This window comes from Pollicipes pollicipes, unplaced genomic scaffold (assembly GCF_011947565.3).
Source record: "Pollicipes pollicipes isolate AB1234 unplaced genomic scaffold, Ppol_2.1 Scaffold_6138;HRSCAF=7277_pilon_pilon_pilon, whole genome shotgun sequence".
In the NCBI taxonomy this organism is placed as follows: Eukaryota; Metazoa; Arthropoda; class Thecostraca; order Pollicipedomorpha; family Pollicipedidae; genus Pollicipes; species Pollicipes pollicipes.
The window spans coordinates 31,991,345-32,005,379 of record NW_023596818.1 but is presented as its reverse complement, the minus strand read 5'-3'; the positions used below and the strand labels follow the sequence as shown (position 1 = coordinate 32,005,379).

The 14,035-nt window shown below is 53.3% G+C and overlaps 2 protein-coding genes across 3 annotated transcripts; one reads left to right on the top strand and one right to left on the bottom strand.

Annotated features, from left to right (window-relative positions):
* The first annotated feature begins 206 nt into the window (after positions 1–206).
* LOC119106280 (lectin BRA-3) lies at positions 207–4,153 on the top strand. Of its 2 annotated transcripts, none has more exons than XM_037229892.1 (4): positions 207–296; positions 1,807–1,951; positions 2,367–2,484; positions 3,207–4,153. In XM_037229892.1, exons 1-4 carry the CDS (start codon positions 254–256, stop codon positions 3,345–3,347), a joined length of 447 nt encoding a protein of 148 aa, XP_037085787.1. In that variant the 5' UTR covers positions 207–253; the 3' UTR covers positions 3,348–4,153. The 2 variants fall into 2 exon arrangements, with proteins under 2 accessions (XP_037085787.1, XP_037085789.1); XM_037229894.1 differs by lacking the exon at positions 207–296 and adding an exon at positions 1,279–1,318.
* An 857-nt stretch (positions 4,154–5,010) lies between these two features.
* On the bottom strand, positions 5,011–13,715 carry LOC119105775 (muscle M-line assembly protein unc-89). Its single transcript, XM_037229285.1, has 8 exons — positions 13,566–13,715; positions 11,525–13,009; positions 11,088–11,251; positions 8,709–8,863; positions 8,071–8,197; positions 7,524–7,700; positions 6,074–6,746; positions 5,011–5,437 (listed from the first exon to the last, which is right to left on the bottom strand). The coding sequence occupies exons 2-7, from the start codon at positions 12,990–12,992 to the stop codon at positions 6,486–6,488; spliced, it is 2,352 nt and encodes a 783-aa protein (XP_037085180.1). The 5' UTR covers positions 12,993–13,009; positions 13,566–13,715; the 3' UTR covers positions 5,011–5,437; positions 6,074–6,485.
* Between the last annotated feature and the right edge of the window lie 320 nt (positions 13,716–14,035).

Below are 14,035 nucleotides of genomic sequence, written 5' to 3'. Positions count from 1 at the left end.
AACTCAAATTCATGTGTCAGACATTGGCCTTGACAGACCAACACCGCAGACCAAGCAGATATAAAAACACGTGTCAACAGGCGCGGCCACGAGCTGATAAAGGCGTGGGACGCTGACACCTGAGCCTGTCATCATCCCGTCTGCGCTCCCATACCGGGAGCGCGGCGGACCCCGTCCCACACGGGGCTCGACACTCACGACCGGGACGCAGGACGGGCAACAGGCTGCGTTGGCTCCATAACGGCAGTACATCATGGTTCTACTGGCGGTGGTGGCGGCCTGTCTGGTTACCGCAGGTCAGCGCTCGGTGTCCTGTCTGGTTATCACGGGTCAGTGCTCGATGTCTTGTCTGATTACTACAGGTCAGTGCTCGGTGTCCTGTTAAGTTATCGCAGGTCAGTGCTCGGCGGCGGCCTGTCTGGTTACCACAGCTCAGTGTTCGGTGTCCTGTCTGTTTATCACAGGTCAGTGCTCGGTAGCCTGTCTGGTTACCACAGGGCAGCGCTCGGTGGCGGGTCAGGACACGTCACGTGTACCGTGTCCGCTCAAGACAGGCCGGCATGCGGCGTGCCCGCAGTTTCGGCTCGCAGCGTCAGGCGAACACGCCGGCCAGGCGGCGGCGCCTGGCTCCGGGGGGCGTAGCGTTACGACAGTGTCGTAAGCGTGTACTGGTGGCCATTTAAGAGCTCTGTACGAACACAGCTCAGCTTTATATGAGCTCAGGCTTGGTTTTCAGGATCTGTGTTTAACTGCACCTGATTTACAATGCTGAGCCATTATAAGCACGCGCCCGGGTGGCCGGTTGGATGCCCTTCGCTCGGGTGGGGGTCAATTTGAGCCTCCTGAGATCTCAGGAACTAAGAGAGTTGACACCAAATTCCCAGAGTGTGTTGGCCTTTACGTGAACCCACTTAGGTCAAAGTTTGAGGTGCCTAGATCATGACCTTTGGGTCAAATAAGCTCAAACAATGTTAAACTGCATGTTCGTGTCCAAAGTGCCCCCAGGGCTTAAATACCTTTGCTAAGCAAAAGGTGAAATGCTCAGTTAAGATCAGTGACCTTGTTTGAGCTTTCGAAGGTCATGATGACTAAAATCACACAACACTGCTTTAAGTTTTGCATTTGAATAAGCGACAAAGATTACGCTAGGCAGTATGTTCCTGCAAACAAAATGTTGACCTGAGTCATTTTAGATCAGTGACCTGTCCTGAACTGTAAGAAGTCCATGGAAGATGCATAATGCGGTTCCAGTTATCAATAAATTCGAAATGGGCACCAGAAACTTTTTGATCACGCAAGCCCTAGAGCAATAAAGCAGGTTGGTTCTGACCTTGGTCTGAGCTTCATGCCTGATCCTAGGTCAATTAAATTTGTTCATTCAAGTGTTGCGTTGCCTAAGGGAGTATCTCAGAGGTGTATGGCTTCATCTAACACTCCATTGTTGCATCAGATTAAACGCTTCCCTAGAAAATGACTGCTGAATCCATGACCAGACTTTGACCTGCCATAGGTCAGCTAACTTAAAAGATATATTTAGTTTATAATAGACGATGCGCTTTTCAATTACCTGCAAAGATGTAACATTTGGCGTTTTGGCCTGAGCGCGTGCCAGTTAGTTTGAGTCCTTCTTTAGCCATAATTATGTCATGGACACTTGAATCAAGCAGGTCTTCCAAGTAAAACACGTCAGGCGCGATGTCATCTGCCTGGATCTCTCCATCGATGTTACAGATGCCGAGATACTAACGTATTAAAGCAACCGAACCATGTCACGCGCTGCCAAAAACGCATCGTGATGTTCTCCAGCGCTGGCGGCCTGCCCCAGCGACCAGTGGCTGACCAACGACGGCAACTGCTACTGGATATCCGCCTACAAGGCGTCTTGGGACAACGCGCGAAAGGCCTGCCAAACGATGGACCCCGCCGCCGACCTGACATCCATCAGTCACCTGTGAGTTGGGCTGGTTTAGTTTAGTACAATTTAGCTTAGTTTAGTTTAGAGCAAAATTGTCTGGCTCCGAGGGCCGGTTCGGCATCCTACCGCAACGGAGATCTCCGAGACGATTGTTGCACGGTGTCGGTCGATCTATGGAACGCCATCCTTCCGCTGGGCTGACCATCGCTCCTTCCGCTGATCGATGTGGCATCGGCTTTTGAAAGGCGGGACTCGGTATAACTGATTGTTGATTCGTGTCAGGTCAGTGACGTACGCATCTGCTGCAGTATTTCTTCAAAGGGTAACCACCCTTGCCAAGTGTAACAAGTGATCGATGAAACCAGCGATTAACCGTACAAACGTCAGTTGGCGGCCCGCAGGCAATGTGTGGAAGCGAGAAACAGGCGGAACACACCCGCTTTTTCCGCAGGCTGGAGAACTCGTTCATCGTGGAAAAGCTGGGCGCTGAGTACGCATGGATCGGCCTGAACGACCATATGCACAACAGAGAGTTTCTCTGGAGTGACAACTCCGTGGTAGAGTTCCTGGTACGAGCGTCCACCGCCCGTCGCCAGACTGCGCCGACACCGAGCCTGACAGGACTGGCGCCGCGGGCCGCAGCCGCGACTACCATCCAACCCCTCGAAAATAAATCGGCTGGGCCATTGCGGAGCATGCAAAGTATTACGTATCCATATCACCCTCCCCCCCCTTCTTGTTCGCATCTCCTCGACGTCTGCACCGGTTCCACACTCAAGCTTGAGAGCGAGTATGGCGGTTAAGGCACCCAATGACCCCACGGAGTGACTTCACCCATGCAGGGCGGGACGGGACCGATGGTAACCTAACTACTCTGGCGCTGCGCCTGCTCGGCACGGCCCGCACTCCAGCTCGGTACGACCCATGCAGGGCGGGACGGGACCGATGGTAGCCTGACTACTCTGGCGCTGCGCCGGCTCGGCACGGCCCGCACTCCAGCTCGGTACGACCCATGCAGGGCGGGACGGGACCGATGGTAACCTAACTACTCGGGCGCTGCGCCGGCTCGGCACGGCTCTCACTCCAGCTCGGTACGACCCATGCAGGGCGGGACGGGACCGATGGTAACCTAACTACTCTGACGCTGCGCCGGCTCGGCACGGCCCGCACTCCAGCTTGGTACGAGCCATGCCTGCGACACGTCTGTCGACGGCGTTGGGCTCAGGTGATCAGCTGAGTCACAGTGACGGCTCGACGCGGGTGGCCTGACCGGTGACCGGTATGCCGGCAGTACTGGGCACCGAACCAGCCGGACAACCTGCTGTTCAAGCAGCACTGCGTGCAGATCTACGATAAGCTGTCCGGCGAGTGGGACGACGAGGACTGCTCGGTCGAGAAGACGTTCGTCTGCAAGTTGACTGGCGCCGCGTAAATTGAGCTTGAAGCCACCCTGTTCCTACTCGTGAGAGGTACTTGAAACCTCAGGCCCAGAGGATGCCGCTGAGTCTGTGACATAGCTGCCAACGCTCCTCCTTTGGTACGGCCAGATCGGGATGTATTCTTTGTATTGTACCCGAACACAGAAATTAACATGAACTGATCCTATGAACCATGGAAGTTTTGCTTGTGCTTTGGCGTCTTGACGTTTCTTGGCGCCGCGTCCTCCTTCGATAAAGATAGCTGAAAGAAGTGGGAGCCAACACAATACCGACAAAGCCCCAAATTTCCAACCACGAGGTCGTGAAATCGAATATGTGAGTGTTTGGGCCACAAGCTACCTCCATGGTGTAGCCGACAGATGTCAGCCTCGTCACCCAACGGCACAGAGTGCGAGGCCCGGATTGGGCGCAGTGCCTGACCCGGCTGGTATGGAAATGTCAGCTCGCAACGGCAAAAAAGGGTCAGCCTGGCCCAGCTCGACCGTGTCGACACCGTACGGCACCTTCAGCCTTCGGCGGTCAAATCCTAAAACCAAAGAAGGGAAACCTTCCGTCTGACATTATGACCGGAGATAAGGCTGTCTGATGACTGGTAGCGTCCATGTCCGGGGGTAGCGTCGGCGCACGCGCAAAGGTTCTGCGTATCATATGCCTCAAACCCAAAGCCACCCACGCAAAACGTTTTAAATAATAACCAAATGGAGTCACGTTTTTTTCCTGTGCATTGAGGAGAGGAAACGAAAACACTGGGCTTCTAACATACGATGTTCGACGGCCAGACGAAGTTCGGCCCCAGTGGCACAGTCACAAGAGAACACGGACAGGTGTCCGCCTGACTGTGTTGGTGAGAAGCGACGCGAACGGTGCGGCGATGGCAGACCACACAGCTGACACGCGTTATCCGCGACTGCAGACAATGCACCTGCCATCTTCCCACCATCGGGGCGCTGTAAGGTGAGCGCGTGCCAAGCGTCGCCGGCGGGGCAGAGGGTAAGGTGCTAAGACCTTCCGTCTCACCTTGAGACCTTCTGACCTACTCAGGTCGCCTACAACAGCCCAGCGGGAGAGTTGGCAGCACAGGCTGTTGTCACGCAGCAGCATGACGTCAGTGGTAGTGATTGATACCGCCTCCGCACACAGACCAGTGGAGCAAGAGCAAGGGCCAATAGCACAGGCTGGTGGTGACTTGGTGATGCCGCGACCCTTGGCTAATTTCCAGGGCACCCAGTGCTCTGTGGGCTTTGACAGCATTGCGCATCACTGAATCGGGCGCCAATGGTGGACCATAAGCCGAATTTTGGGCCGGCCCCTCAGATCAGGGCACGTTCGACAGCTTGTCAGGGGCTTTGCCCGGAGTAGCTGTTGGACTGTTTCTTCGTGACTAGATCAAAGACCCGATCCCGGGTGTGGCCTGTTCGCCAGCCTCTTAACTTTCTTAGTCAATCCCCCGAGGCTACACAAGCCTTGGGTCCGTTACTCGAGTCTAATGCGGAACGCACACCAACTCCGAACAACGGCCAGTGGCGTGGGTGCGCACATCGACTAACAGACAGCCGCGTATCCCTCCCTGGTGACGTCATCCGGACAGCTTCCCTCTCTGGGCGGGCGCCGGTTCACCCCCTCCCCCTCACATACGCACCCAAGCACACCCCCATACGAGGCTCACTATTTGTATTTGTATCCGGTGCTCGCGTCGCACAGGGCAGCGACCCACCCACACCGCGTGCCCTCGCCAGGCGCGCGTCACGCGCTCGTTGTACTGAGATCCGAAAATTGTCCGAAAAGCACCGGGACGCCGGCGCCGGCCGCTCCGCCGGTACGCCCACACTGAATCATCGTCAGAACACACGCTCGGACAAACCACGGCTGGAGTCAAAGTACTGTAAAACCTACTGCTACAGACGAGCTCGGCTCGACACTACACATTGTACAGGTCGCCCGCGACTGGCGGCGGCCGGCGGAAGCAGCAGTGTTTGCATATGCCGCAAGGGGCGCGAGCGGCGCCTGGCGGCTGTGCCCAGCGGCGCTCGGGGGCAGACTGGAGCGGATGGCGGGCGACGACGCCTCCCATCGGGCTGGACCACTGGCGGCGGACGAGGCACGTCAGGCAACCATCCCTAGTCACCGCACCCAAGCGCGTCACAGGCCTCTCCCAAACGCAGGAGACTGACTTTAAATGGCTGAGCGGGTAAGCGAAGTTTCAGTATCAAGTACAAGTCTCCTCAGAGAAGCACACATTATCTTCTTAACGTTTACCGCTTACGCCGCAGCAAGTTCTGTTATGGACTGATGAAATGCGAAAAGAAACGCAGATACACACATGAACGGAGTCAAATATTCGCGTTTAAAAAGGATTGGAAGCTTCTATCCGCCTTTATGCAGCGTCCAAATGCAATAACTGTGCCATATGCGTGCCATGTGAAATACAACTGCAAAATACAATGAGGTCGATCACGTGACGTCGCGACAAAGTCGCACCGATACCTGATAGTATTCATCAGACATTATGAGTATACTCAGCAAAATACAACCATGTGGGAGTGAAAAAGCAAGGCCCACGTGAAAAAGGACGCCAAACTCTTCACCGACAATGCGCCCGACCAAATATATCCCCAATACGCAACTAAGCAGAAACCTACCAAACGCAAAAACCCAGTCACACAAAACCACGCTGGCACCATCATACTCCACACCACGCTGGCAGCGGGCTCGTCCTTACCCATTGCAGCCGTTGAGCCTGTCGGTGCCGAGCTCAGGAGGCGTGGTGTCCGGCGCCCCGTCACCCCTCACCAGGAGCCGCTCCAGCTCGCCGCTGTCGCCGCCGCGTCGCCACCGCCCCCATTCACTGTTGTACAGCAGGGCGTCGCGCCTTACGCTATCCGGCACCGCAGTGTCGGTCCTTATCGCTCTACCGGGCGCCACGCGCCCGCGTCGGGCGCCCCACTGTGGCACGCCGCAGTCCCTAGCCTCCACTGCACACCCCGCTGTACAGCCGCGCCGCGTCCGTATCCCGCGCTGACACAGACGGCGCGCTCGCCCGCAGCGCACGGCTGGCGAGTTCGGTTCGTCGGCACGGCGCTGCGGTCGTCTCGCATCACGCCCGCCGCCGCGCCCGTGGAAGCGAGCCCCTGTTAGCGACGACTGCGCCCCGTCGCCCTGCCGGACTTCGTTCTCTTGGCCGCTGGCTGATCCCCCGCATCCTCCCGCTTCCTCTTGGTCTGCGGCGTCCGCTTGGCCGGAGGCTTCCTGCCGGCCGGCTTCGCTGCGGCCTTCTTGGCCGAGGTGCCCTTAGCCTTTGCGGTTGGTGTTTTCTTCGCGGGGGTTTTGCGAACCGGTGTTTTCTTTGCTGGAGTCTTCTTAGCTGGAATCTTCTTCGGAGTGGCTCTCTTCTTCTGATCCGCCCGAAAACAAGACAGCGAATTAAGCGAAACGTACGATGATAGGAGCGAAGAAATGGAGAACCGGGCAATACAACAGACCACAAGAACCTGGCCCCAACCGAATATGATAAGGGACGGGACAGTGGGCAAACTATAACTGACCGATCTTGGCTTCGGACCATCAGTTGCACACTTACGTAAGCTGACTAGTCATATTAGGGCAAGGTCTTTTTAAGTATTGTATTAGTATTAGTATTAGTATTAGTATTGGTAAGTATTAAGTATGCCTTTGTATTCTTTTATTTTTCGCTCTTCTTCATATTCTATGCATTAGCTTATCGATTATGCACCTTTCGGTACTAGGCAAAAGGAAACGAAGCGGTGTCTGGACACATCCAGTATCGTCTTATGGCACGCAGCCTGCTTATATTCATGTGCCTGCAAAACACTTCCAATGATGGTTTTGCCAGACCGAGGAACAGTTTCATATCTCTCAGACGCCACTGAACCATATTAAACGTCGCGCAATTCTAAAGTGACACGACAATGATTTTCTTCGTGTCTTGGTACCACGCGCCGTTGCTACCGTTGACGGCCGCGGTTCTCCTCCACGTCAGTCCGCTTCCTTCAGTCGACAGCTGTACAGCTGGGCGCGCTGCGTCCCGAATGTGCGCACGTCAGAACGCGACCTCCCATCCTAACAGCCAGTAACACACGCGTCCCGCGCCTCCAGACATGCGTCCGGTGTGCAGAGCTGCCCCAGCCTGCCGGCAGCCGCACGCCCCTCACCTTCACCACCCGCTGCTCCTCCTCGTCACTGTGCTGGTCTTCGTCCTCGTCCCCACCATCGTCAGGCTTGTCGGCGGTGGTCGCGGCGGCCGCGCTTCTCCTGGCTGAGCTGCGGCTGCCCTTCCTGGCGGGGGTGTTGTCCCTTCCCTGTGACTGGCGTTTCTTGGGTGTCTTCGGCTGCGGTACCAACAGGGTGGCGGTTCACACGCGTACGCGAACGCGTCTGGACGCGTGGAGTCATGGCATCACATGAGCTTCGTTCGTTCAGTGTTTCATGGAGATGGCTACGTCGCGAACAAGTGGTTGCGTCAAGAGACGATTTTCAACCAGTCAGTCACATAAAATCAAGCACACAACACAACACAGAACACCGGACTAAATGAGGCCAGATGAGCATACACAACAGCATGCAAACATGAACCTTGACAGCGAGGGACATGCATGTATCCACGACTCTCGGCGCTTGTCCCTCAGCAAGCCCACTTCTTCATCCAATACATCAGTACCATTCATTCTGGGGGCTTCCGAGCGGGGAGCTTCGGCTTACCTCCTTGTCGGAGGGCTTGGGCTGGTGGAGGTACTCGAGCACACTCTCCGCCAGCTGCTCTTGCGTCTTGTCCTCGGTCTCCAGGTCCAGGACGCGGCAGAGGGAGTACAGGACGTCCACATGGTACCTGCAGACCGCAACACGCCAACTCAGATCCAGCACGAGACTTCCACCAGCGTGGGGACGCCGAAGGAACAGAACACGTGCGCGCACAGGCATCATACGCTGAATGCTGCTTCTTAGGAATGGGGCAGCACCGTCTATGCAGCTGTCTTCCAGTGTGATTGCCGGAAATTTGGACCAGAACGGTCTCCAGCGGCTGATCTGACCACAACGCAGTACAACAGTGACGCAAATAACCACTAAACAGCTGCATTGCTAACAATCGTCATACCACACGTAATGATACCAATAAGAATTATTTTGATAAATGCGTGAACGTAACACGAACCTTCCAAGAACCCACGCAAGCGCATACGACATAAGCCTGTGTATACTCGAATGTAACTGTAAAGCCACCAGCTTTGCGGCATCCCACGCCGGTCCCCGCGATACATCCCACCAAACATTCATGCCGCGCGCGGGGCTCGAACCCGCCGTGCGCCGGTCAGCCGCCGCCGCGCCGCCCCGGGGCTGACCTGAGCAGGCTCTCACGCTTCTTGGCGTGCGCGGCCGAGTCGGGCTCGAAGCTGAATCCGTTGAACTGGCGCAGGTTGCGGCGCAGCTCGTGCGGCCTGCCCTGGCGGCCGAACATCACCTGGTGCAGCACGTGCAGCGGCTCGGTCCCGCTCGACTGTGGGGAGAGTCACCGGTCAGACGGGGGAGGCGATCAGAGAGGCAGGGGGAGGGGGCGCACCGCTGGTGAGGGTGATGCAACAGAGTGTGACGCGGCAATGAGGTAGGGGGATGTAGCCTGAACAAGCGATCATTACAGCGATCAGAAGTAACGCAAAATTTTCACCCAGCTGAACTTTAACTGACTACGCGTGGAAAAACGCGGAGGAATGTTGTACGTAAAAACAGAATCATCTTGGAATACATCAGACTATACGAAAGAGAAACTTCGGAGACTGCTGAATATGAAAGAAAATAGCTTAAGACTGAGTAAAACCAGTATAACCGGGAAAACTAGACACCTGATGATATAAACATACCAGGTTTGGAGCATAACTCATTTGCAGAATGAAATAATCCCATTCCATACCAGACATAAAACAGAAAAGCAAATATTTGTAGCCAAGAAAGGAGGACTAATTTAAGCCATCCTTTTCAACAGAAAATGTTTCCCAGAACACTTTATCTATTTTCGTAACCAGTTTATGACAGTTTGCTGTAGATCACATAACCGCACAGCTTACCGTACAGGTCCTTCAACACACACGCACACACACACGCCCCATCCTAGTAGCGCAGCTGCAGCTCAATGCTGTTTTGCGGAGATGTTTTAAAGGGCCACGCAATGATCTGACACGGTCGCCGGGCCGTTTCCCTCGAATTTTCTCGGCCAGCTGTCCAGCAATCCTCAAAGAAGAGCCACGAAAACCATAGTTTCTGGGATGTATACGGAAGCGTTTTCCATCCATTATTCAGTGCCGCACACTGCTAAACTGCCCGTGCTAGTGAGACAGAGGCCAGAGACAGAGGCAGCCCTCTTCGGAGACAGTTGGGTGTTGCCCTAGTCAGACCATTCAGGAAACACCATTTTTGTCACCGACGTCAACATTTACGGACGTTGGCGCCATGACCTACAGCGCTGGTTGTCGTCGGATTGACAAAGTAAGAAGACTAACGCCAGTTGGTAGCACGCACATTCAAGCTTAAAAATTGTAGCGGATGGCTGCCAAATGTAGCTTTCCATCTCAACACCTCAGCCTGCACCAGGCAGCTGCACGATGGCACAGTAGGCACACGAGCACATAGGATGCTTCATGATGTTCCGAAATGCCAGCTGCGTCAGAGAAGCAGCAAAGAAGTTGCTGATGCTATCTCAGAGTACCACTGCCTTCGCGACTACTCAGTCGCGATATGGACAATTGAGCCTCAGAGGGATATGGTGACCTTGGGTCAGGTTAATTGTCACCATAAATACCCAAAAACGGAAAAACAGGGTTTCGGACATCCCCATGCTCCGAGCCTACGGCACCGATCAGCATGAAACCTTCCCCAATTGATGCGCCATAGACGATACGCTATTATTTCCGGAACATGGTGACTTTGGGTCAGGTTAAAGGTCACCATGAATACCAAAATCCGGGAAACCGGTGATCGGTAACAGGTTTAGAGCACGGAGTCGAATGCCACTACACTTTCTGGTTTGGTTTGGTTGGTTGGTTTTTAGGTAATTATGGTGACCTTTGACCTGACTCAAGGTCACTACATTCCAGAGAGGAAATGTTATCAACTAACTTACATTGATTGGTGAAGGTTTGGCGCAAATTGGTGCCACAGGCTCGGGGCATGGGGTTGTCAACAGGTTTTGTCGGCCATTTAGTCCATCCCATTATGTTCATGCCTGGGCGCCATTTCCTTTCCATAATCCAAGCATGCAGCATTGAGACAATCACACACACTATGCCGCCGTCACACACTTCCCGTCCTGTTAAGTATTTCACACACACTTGGGCCTCGCATACAGAAGTGATGGGTTCGACCGGACACTAGCTTGCTGAACATAGCAACCCCTCCCTCCGTCCCCAACGCAGCGTGCCCGGGACTACGTCACCGCCCGAGGCGCACCGCCATACTCTGACTGACCCAAGATCCAGTACGAGGTGTCGATTTGTCGCATTATGATAATGATCTGCCAACCGCAGATCGATCAACTAAAATGTTGTTACGAATGCATTTTTAAGAATCAAATAAATCCACAACAAACAAAAGTGCCGCCTTGCACGCGACTAGACATGCCCGGACTGAATCTGAACAGGCCAGGCAGAGCCCGCTGTTTCCTCCCAGCCCCTCCCTCTCCTCCCGCCTACTCCGGGGGCACCCCGGAGGTCGCTGGCGCGGTGCGGTACCGTAATGTTGCGGCCGACGATGGGGCAGTCGCCGAGCCGGGTGCCGCGTCCCTCCGGCGTCGGCAGGCTGGCGCGGCGCGCCTCAGGCGTCGACTCGGAGAAGCGGTCGACGGCGCGACGCTGGCGGCGACCGCTCGTCTCCGCCGGCTGCTCCAGCAGCGGCACTGCCGGCGCAGGGGCGGCGTTGGGCGAGGCGGCGCGGGGTGACGTGGTGAGGTGACGTTTGGGGGGGAGATACGGCATCAGTGACATTACTGAAGAATGAGAACACAATCAACAGGTCACCCTACAGAATCCACAGGCAGGGTACCACTGTTAGCAGATGACACAAGGCCAAATACAAAGCTTGCACATTATGTAGCATCACTCCGCACTTGAGCAACCAAAAACATGCAGAATTTGATACAAAATTATGAGATCCTTGCAATTTTACCCACCATGTTCTTCCAGTTCAGCATCTTCATATCCTGCAGCAGTATCTGGCTTTTGTTCAGATTTCTTTGTCCCCCCTTCATCAACTTTGACAGCCACATCATCTACTTCCATAAGCTCAGGCTGCTCTGACTCCCTGTCATCCACATTTGTCTCCCTCTCCTTTTCATTCTCAGTAACACCTTGTTGATAAGTCTCATCTACAGTGTCAGTTGGCTTCTCTGCCTCCAGGACAGCTTTTTCTTTCTCTTCACATGCCTTGTGGGCCAGCTCCTCTGCCCCCAAGACAGCTGTTTCTCTCTCTTCAGATGTCTTGTGGACCAGCTCCTCTGTCTTCAGGACAGTTTTTTCCTTCTCTTGAGGTGCCTTGTGAGCCAGCTTCTCTGTCCCCAAGACAACTGTTTCTTTCTCTTTAGGTGCCTTGTGAGCCAGCTCCTCTGTCTCCAACACAGCTTTTTCCTTCTCTTCAGGTGCCTTGTGAACCAGCTCCTCTGCCCCAAGGACCATCCTTTCTTTCTCTTCAGGTGCCTTGAGGACCAGCTCCTCTGTCTCCAACACAGCTTTTTCTTGCCCTTCAAGTGCATTGCAAGCAAGCTTCTCAGCCCCCAGCAAAAATTTTTCCTGCTCTTCAGGCAATTTTCTTTCTTCATGAACTGACACTTTCTGAGGTGGCATTGGTTCCTTTTCTGGAGCCAAACCACTTTTTGGGTGTAGAGACTCCCCATTAGTTTCCACCACTTCTTCTTCAATCACTGTATCATCTTCACAAGATTGAGGGAGCATCTCAGGCAGTTCTGGGGATTTTTCTTCTTGAGGTTTGCCCTCTAGAATGATTCCGACATCAGGAGACTCCTCCTTTTGAGGACTGTTCTCCAGCGCTTGAACTATATCAGGAGACTCCAATTCAGGTTGGCTTTCAGGCACCTCAGCAACATCACATGACTGCTCTTTATCATGTCTTGTTTCAGTATCTAATGCCATTTCTTTTTCCATATCTTTTTTGCATTGTAACTGGTCTGTCAGCACAGGCTCCTTCAACAATGGCTCAGGTGCTGGTTTCTCCATTTCTTGAGCTTGAGGAACTAGTTTAGGCTCTGTTGACTTGGCTTCTATGCACACTTTTTTCTCAGACTCATTTTGCTCACATTGTTCAGCCTTATTTGACAATGGCAAAGCATCTGCTGTGTCCAAAACTGCTGCTTGAGCCCTTTCAGAAACTGGCAGAATTTCTCCTACACCTTCAACCAGTCTTTGACCCTTGTCTGGTATTGGTGGCATTTCTGCTTTATCTCCAGCTGGCTTCTGAGCAGTTATTTCAATTTTCTCCGACACAAGACCCAGGTTGGGAATTTCCACAGAATGGTTGTTGTCCATTATTTGTGGCCCACTCAAAAAAGGCCCTGCACTTTGGTGAATGTCCGATGTTCCATTTTTATGCACACCATCAGCACTGATGCCAGACAGTGATGTCATCACTGGCGTAAATGTCCCTGAGAAGAGAAATGACATTTTCAACTAAGCCCTTGCAAAATCTAGGGACAGGTAAGCACATATATCAAACACACCTGAAGTTCTTACACCAAGCCTAGACTCCTGTTTAACTTTCATTGGAAGGTGGTGCTTCAGGGCTACATACATGTTTACATTTTGTTGCTCCATGATACCCAATGTAATGAGGGGAAAAATTCAGTATGGATGGCTAAATATGCAAATATCATAACCTAATAGTCAATACTGCTATACCCCTAATCACAGCAGCAGGCAATAGTCCAAATACAGCACAACTGCACCAATAATTTAAAGTTCATTCAATATTCATCTGAACTTTGGAAGAGGACTAGTGAGCCACCCAGATTTCCAGCCATTCTGACACAAACGGGCCATTATGCAAGAGATCTGGATGCCCTTTTAGCTTTCAAGCTACCTTTCAACAGTAATACATGGTACATTCCCCAGCATAAATGGCGAACACTGCTCGCAGCGTTGCCGGCTCCATAGATGTGCCCACGATGCTACTTTGTACCACTTCTCAACGACCATACTAACCACAAAAACGAGAGGCAAAATCTATTTACCGACCGGCACGTTCAAGGAGACCTGCTGCACTATCAGTGCCTTGTTGGATACGAACGGCACTTGGGACTCGTAACTTGGCGGTCCCCAATTTTGAACTACTTCTAAGCGTACTACGACACAGTGCGCAGTAGAGGCGTCAAACAAGGGCGTCATTGAACGAAACACGCAGCCTTGGCTGCCATATTACTTTTTCGCCTTCACCCGAGGATTATGGTATATTTTACAAAAGACCGACCTAAATGTCAGTTCTGATTGTTCAGTTCTGGATGTTGGGGAGTCCAGAACATTTTTTTCATAAAATTAAAGCTCAGGTATAACGTTTCATGGATAGAAAGCATCACAAAAGTGCACTTTTCGAAGCTAACGCTGGGACAATACTGGTATTTGGGCAAATACCGTGATATGGTGGCATTACAGACCCAGTGTGGCGAACGCAACGA